The 6,377-nt window shown below is 44.8% G+C and overlaps 1 protein-coding gene across 2 annotated transcripts in view; it reads left to right on the top strand.

Annotated features, from left to right (window-relative positions):
* Window positions 1-5,287, top strand: part of RGS6 (regulator of G protein signaling 6) — a 265,549-nt gene extending 260,262 nt beyond the window's left edge. For both annotated transcript variants that reach the window (XM_033062618.1, XM_033062619.1), the window contains one exon: window positions 901-5,287. In XM_033062618.1, the coding sequence (XP_032918509.1) occupies window positions 901-951 (51 nt within the window). In that variant the 3' untranslated portion in view covers window positions 952-5,287. The remainder of the gene's footprint in view (window positions 1-900) is intronic.
* Window positions 5,288-6,377: the final 1,090 nt, after the last annotated feature.

A 6,377-nucleotide genomic window follows, 5' to 3' on the forward strand; every position in this document is an offset into this window, starting at 1 on the left:
CTCCAATACCTGAGACAGTTTTTCACTGTTATATCAGTAATTGTAAAGACATTAGTATTCCCTGAGTGGATATATCCTGACGGAAAATGGAGAACACTGTAGGTCCTGAAATAGGTCCTGTGGGTCCTTTGCTCCTGAAAGCAGATGCTGCATGGTTCTAAGTTAGGGAAGGGGTTCAGACGTGCAGGTGACCTTCCTCCTTCCTAGCCCTTGGTCCTGCCAGTCAGTGGGAAAGCTCATGTGGATGACAGCAGGGCATGAGCAGGGCTGCTTGCATTGGTGGCTTGGAGGAGAGCACAGGGAGGGCAGGGAGGCCAAGCAGGAGTGAACAGGCACCAACCCAGGTGACCAAGGAGTGTGCCAAGGTTAGTGACAGCAGGACAGGAACAGGCTAAACTGTTTCTGAAATTACTTTTTTCCTAGACCTGATCCTGGTGGATGCTGTGCAGCTGATACTGATTTCCAGACTGTGGGAGGGACATCCCAGTTTTCACAGCAGCCTTGGCTGTGCATCCCTCCCCAAGATGGGTAGAGCTCTACACCAACAGGACAACACTGGGAGAATGAGTAGCAGTGAGTGTAGGACAGGGCTTTGCTTTCACCAGCTCCCATGAAACTGGAGAAAGGAAATATCCTCACAAGACAGAGTCCTGGGCTACAGCCTTGACGATAGCCACTGGGCATCTTTAGGCACAACTCCTCCTTGCCAAACCACTTACCTGGGGCAAAACTGCAGGCATGTGAAATTCTAGAGACAGGCTCACTCCACCTGCCTCCCTTGTCAGGAGAGCCTCATGCCCCACTCTGAGGAAAAGCCCCTGCCCCTCACTTCCAGAGAAACCATTCTACAGCATCACTTACACCTCTGGATCTCTTCTATCTGTTTGTCCCTCCCTCCAGGGAAAGTCTCTGGCAAGCAAGCGCCTCACAGGCCTGATGCAGTCCTCCTGACAGCTCCAGCCGACCGCCCCGCGGGAGAGACAGCTGGGACCACTGCTGGGGACGGGGCATTTCAGGGAGAGCAGGTCCCCGCAGAGGAGACAGCCTGAGCAAGTGGAGGCAGAGAGCCACACGCCAGTGGAGCACCCCTCTTCACAGTTTACACCAACACTTCCCTTTCTGCACAGCTCCTTAAGGACCTTGAGCTCTGTGCAGGTACTTTATTTCCAACTGAGGTTTGGAGGAGCACACTTCACCATACATGGGAGGTCGACAAGGCGAGGGCTTGCTGTCTCATTATTTAAGGAAACAGACCCAACCACAGCTTGGAGAAAGAACAGCTAAGAGATCAGTATTTTTCCACATCTCTTTTCTCCCTGGCACAAATGTGACTGTAATAAGATGGCACCGCAATCTCACTTACTCCCTTTCATGTGGCCGTCTGGATCCAATAAAATATCTCCTGGAAGCTGCTTCTCCTTCTCACAAAATCCCAAATGCATTTTTCCTGCAGATTCACTGACTTTAACTTTGTTCTTCTTTCCTATGTTTCTCCTTTAAAGCAATGAAAAAAAAAGGAAAAGGTACTATTTAAGTTCATCACTCATTGCCCTTCCAATAGCATGTAGCATGTCCAGAGATGATGACCAGATCCTCAGCTGAAGTCAGGAGAGCAGGAGTTGTTTTCATCACCTGAGGATCTGCCCCCTTGAGTCAGACTCTGATCCTGGTGCAAATTCTCTGACGTTGGCGGAATCGTTCTGCATGTGCGCGTAGTGCAAATGTGATCAGACTCAAGTCAAGTCAAGTTTGAGATGTGCAATGCACACACAAGCACGCACAAACACATGCATACACAGGATTTTAAATTGAGTTGGTTTATATTTTATTTACTTTTCTATTTATTTAAGATTTTGCATACCTAATCAATGATGGTTGTTCAAGCTTTTCTCCAAGCAAACCAAACTGGACTCCAGCTCTCCTACTGGAGAGGGTGAAAACCCACTCATATGTGAGGGAAAGGCAACTCTGATGTGGACAGGTGTCAAAATTCAGCCTACAGTGAGGAGGGAATTGATGGAGATGAGACCAGCAGAAGCAGGGCATGAATGGGCAGGGTGCCAGGTGACCCTCCCTAAACAGTGGTACACCCAGCTGTAGTATCATGCTCAGACAACTGACTCTGCTGAGAAGCATCTTTCTGAGAGTGAAATTGTACCATTGGAGGAAATTAGCTTTCACTAAAACTCATCTGACCTGCAGCCCATGAATGCAACAGCAAAAGATGACCCAGTAGCTTGTTTCAAGCTGTTGGAGGTATGGAGGTTAGGATGAGGACAGGACTGAAGTGACTTTATTATTTATACTAGCTGCAGATAGGAAATTGGCCTGCATTCACATACAGTATACTATCTATATATAAAAATAATTTCAAGACTTAGCTGACTTAGTATCACAAAATCTCCTATATTTTGCAAGCAGTTCAGATCTGAAGCATACATGAAACTAGACATTTCTTGGTCTTCTTCACTCATGCCAAGGCAAATTGGCTTTTTGTACAGGTGGTAGAAACTACTATATGGCTACAAATCTGCATTCCTACATAGGCAAAACCACCTAGCTAAGTAGACAGCTGCCTATTGACAATATTCACTTCTGAGGCAAATATTATTCTAATAAGTAAGGCCTATGTATGCACAAAAACATGCCAGCATAGTTTCTGTCAGAAAAAGGACCTTCCTCTTTGTCCATGACAGTTCTTATTCTGATATCTCTTTACTTTCCTGCAGAAAAGTCCAAATATCAATTATACCTAAGGTCCATTCACCTGCATGAATGTACAGTAGACTACTGAGTATGATGTTTGTTCTTTACACATGCCTATACCCTAAACAGCCTGCTGTCTGAGGTCTTCAGACCAAATTCATCCCACATACACAAGCAAGTTCCAGGACTGCAGAACCATGAATGTCCCTGACATTCTTGTGGTCCCCTGCCTCTGAAGAGAACATTTGGTCCCCTCCAAATTGTCACTTAGCTGTCCTTGCAGGACTTATTCCTCTGTTACCCACCCAGCCACAGAGTCCCCTTGGGAAATACCAGGTCTTTGTGTAATAGGTTAAAATATCCATTCATGCATATGTGTCCCCTTGGTCATCCCTAGGAAAATGCAGAGGTCATCTCTTCTCAGAGCCTTGTAGAGATGGTGTTTTTACCTCTGTCAAACCCACCAGTGCCATGCATCACTGGAGCTCTGTAAACGAACAGCTACTCACACTCCAAGCTACTCTACTGCTAGTTCTGCCCAGCCACAAAGCATTTCCCATGGGAGGTCTGTCTTGTGAACCCTCAAACTGGTCTGCAGAGCATTCCTGAGCAAGATGTACACATAAAACATGAAACTGATTTGTACCAAGGAGCAGGGATGGTAAAGTGGTGCATATGGGTATCTGCTTTGCAGTGAGCTCCTGACACTGGAGAAGTCATGTCCTGGGGGAAGGACGGGGTAGCTCCACGGAGGTACTCCTCACATTCTGCAGCATGGGGGCACATGTGGGCAGGACTGGAGAATGCTGGTGGATGATGGGACAGGTGGAATTTGGGCTATGGTCTGTGCAGGCAGCAGAAATGCCAGACTTTAACCTGAAGATATGCTGCTGCCTTGTGAGCAATGCACTCTGCTTTGTCTTTGAGCTTTGTTCCTGCAGGACAGTCATTTTGGCTGTCACAGTATTTTGCCTGTGGGGAATATTCCATGTTTGAACAGTTGAGCACATGGAGGGAATTCTTACAGACGTGGAGGGTATGCATATGGGCGTGCATCAGGGGGCCTGGATGCTGAACAGCTTGCCATTTAAATGCACACTCGTGCAAACTAATCTGCTCAGCAATGGCTAGCTGAGCGGACAGAGCTGCATATCCTCTGGAGGGAAGAAAGCTCTGCTCTTAATTTCCTGACTAAATTCTCCAAAACAAACATAAGAGTAGACAAGGCGTCCTCCTGGGAATACATATTAACTGTTCTTCACGTGTCTTTTACTTCACATATGGTGATACTAACATGTAACTACTTCCCCATGAACCACATCCTTGAATTATTACATTTTAATGACATTGCTTATTCCAAGTGATGCTACCCAACAGTATCCCATTGAGCATTGCAAGCAGTACTCTGCTGCTTTGTAAGTGTCTGGTGTCTTCCAACTACCTCATCATGCTGAAGATGAGTTAGGAAATCAGCTTGCCACCTCTGTTTATGTTCAAAATGGCATCAATTCAAGGAAAGAGTCTGGAAAGCCTTTACAATGTCCAAGCTGTGCAAACTAGCTACAAGGCTTCCCATATTTACAGGGCTATGGCTGTGAAATATGGCTGTGCACTGTTATTTGGATAATAGAATATCCAGAGCATTCATGGCTATTGTGGCAAAACAGCAGCGGGACAAGCACTAGGAAAGGTTTCACAAGCCACTGCAGACAGAGTTAGGCTGAAGCAAATGGATTAATGTACTCTCAGTATAACTCAGCACTAAGATCCCATAGAGTACTGTAATAAAATGGTAGCAGGGCAGCCATAAAAAGTGTCACTAAGCTGACATAATAATACCAGAATAAATGTAGCAATAAGGTAACACAGGCCACTGCAGTAAAGTAGCATTTTGATAATGCAGCAATAAGACACAACAGGATGCTGCAGTAAATTAGTGTGGGGAATAAGGCAGTAATAACAGCGTATGTGGACAAACAGTGGTACATTTGTACCAGGTACTGCAGCAATAAAGATAACACAAAATGTCCTAGTAATAAGTTACTACAGTAACAACAACATGATGCACTGTAAAGTTATATCAGGATGCTTCCATGCTGCAGTCAAATCCTACAAGAGGTGGTAGTGAGACAATGAAGACAAAACACACCCCATTTCAGACTGCAGAATGTGAATCAGTTTTCTGCACCATAACCCAAATTCTGGAATGATCTCAGCAATACCAGTCCTCTCATTCCCGCTTTCAAGGAAGCTGAGGCAAGAGCGTTCCCCCACCCAGACAATTATTTTGATCTGAAAATACAAAATTGACTCATTGTCTCTTCAGCCAAATTGTCACAGACTGGGTGAAGTTCTTTGTTTAGTCCTACTCAGGTGAAACCCTGGTGGTTTTGGTAAGCCCTTTGTCTTCAAAAGGATTTGGTTCTCTCATCTTCTGGCGTGGGTGATGCTTGTAGCCTAAAATTATTTCTGTTTTGGGTGGGAGAAGGGGAACCCAGGTACAGAACATCTGACTGTACCAGCCTGTTTCATAAAATGCAAAAATAAATGGAGCATCCTGGAAAAGTCAAAGCAACAAGGACCAAATCTGTTGTGTCTGTCACACACTCATGCATACAAGAATAATCCTCCTGGAACCAGTGCAAGCCCTGAAACGGGCAGGCCTTGGCCTAACCCTGCTCTCAGTATCCCCAGCAGAGTGACAGAAGCAGTGTGTCTCTCCTTTCCTGCTTTTACAAAAATATATATTTATTTTTTTTTTTTTTTTTTTTTTTTTTTTTAATCTAACCTCACCCTCTGTATGAAATGGTCTTGGAAGAAAATTTTCCATAATACAATATGCACCATCGTGGGCAAGGAGTAAGTCTGTCCAAGGAATTTACTATCTTTGTACTCTTCAGCAGAGGGGTAAAGCGTTCTGAAAAATAACTGGCAACCACTGCTATAACGATAATCATCAGGAATAAGGGTTTAGTCAGAGCATCTACATCAACAACAAGACTTGAGTGGAGTATGTGTGCTAGATAACAAGATGGTCTCCTGGGAAAAGGATGTAAATAGAGCACAACTGCAGAGTCTTGACTAGCAAGAGCAGCTCACAGCTTCACAAGTCCCAATGGATACAAGTTTTTTGCTACATCCTTCTGAACCTTTGCACAACAACGTTGCTATGCCTTTGTGTGGTTTCCTCTGTCTCTAGGTGACTGTTCAGTTAAAGTTTGGAGCAGTGCTCTGATACACCTTGGCTTGGCTCTTGCCTTAAACTCCTTGGTTAGTTTTTATTGTGGTTTAATGATTAAGCAGGATTATTAAAGTAGAGCACACAGTAGGGTAAAATAGGCTAGGTTATCACGATTACGTTGTTTAAGCTGTGAGCAATTTTGAGCTTCTCAGCACTGTTTATAACCTGAGACAGGGAACAAGCGACGTGGCTGCTCAGCAGAACAGTGAGCTGGTGAACAATACACTATCTTCATGCCCACACGTACTTTGAACTTACTGCTGAGAAAAAATGCTTTGTAGGGAGAAAAGTAATCTCACGGCAGGGGAGAGTCAGACCTGATCAACTTTTTCATGTGATATAGATTTTGCTTTGCCAGCCCCTAGCATCTGCAAAGCTCACAGCTAAGAGCCAGCAACCTCCTAATCCTGCTGCTAAGCTTTGGAAACAA

The sequence above is a fragment of the Catharus ustulatus genome, chromosome 6, assembly GCF_009819885.2.
Source record: "Catharus ustulatus isolate bCatUst1 chromosome 6, bCatUst1.pri.v2, whole genome shotgun sequence".
NCBI lineage: Eukaryota > Metazoa > Chordata > Aves > Passeriformes > Turdidae > Catharus > Catharus ustulatus.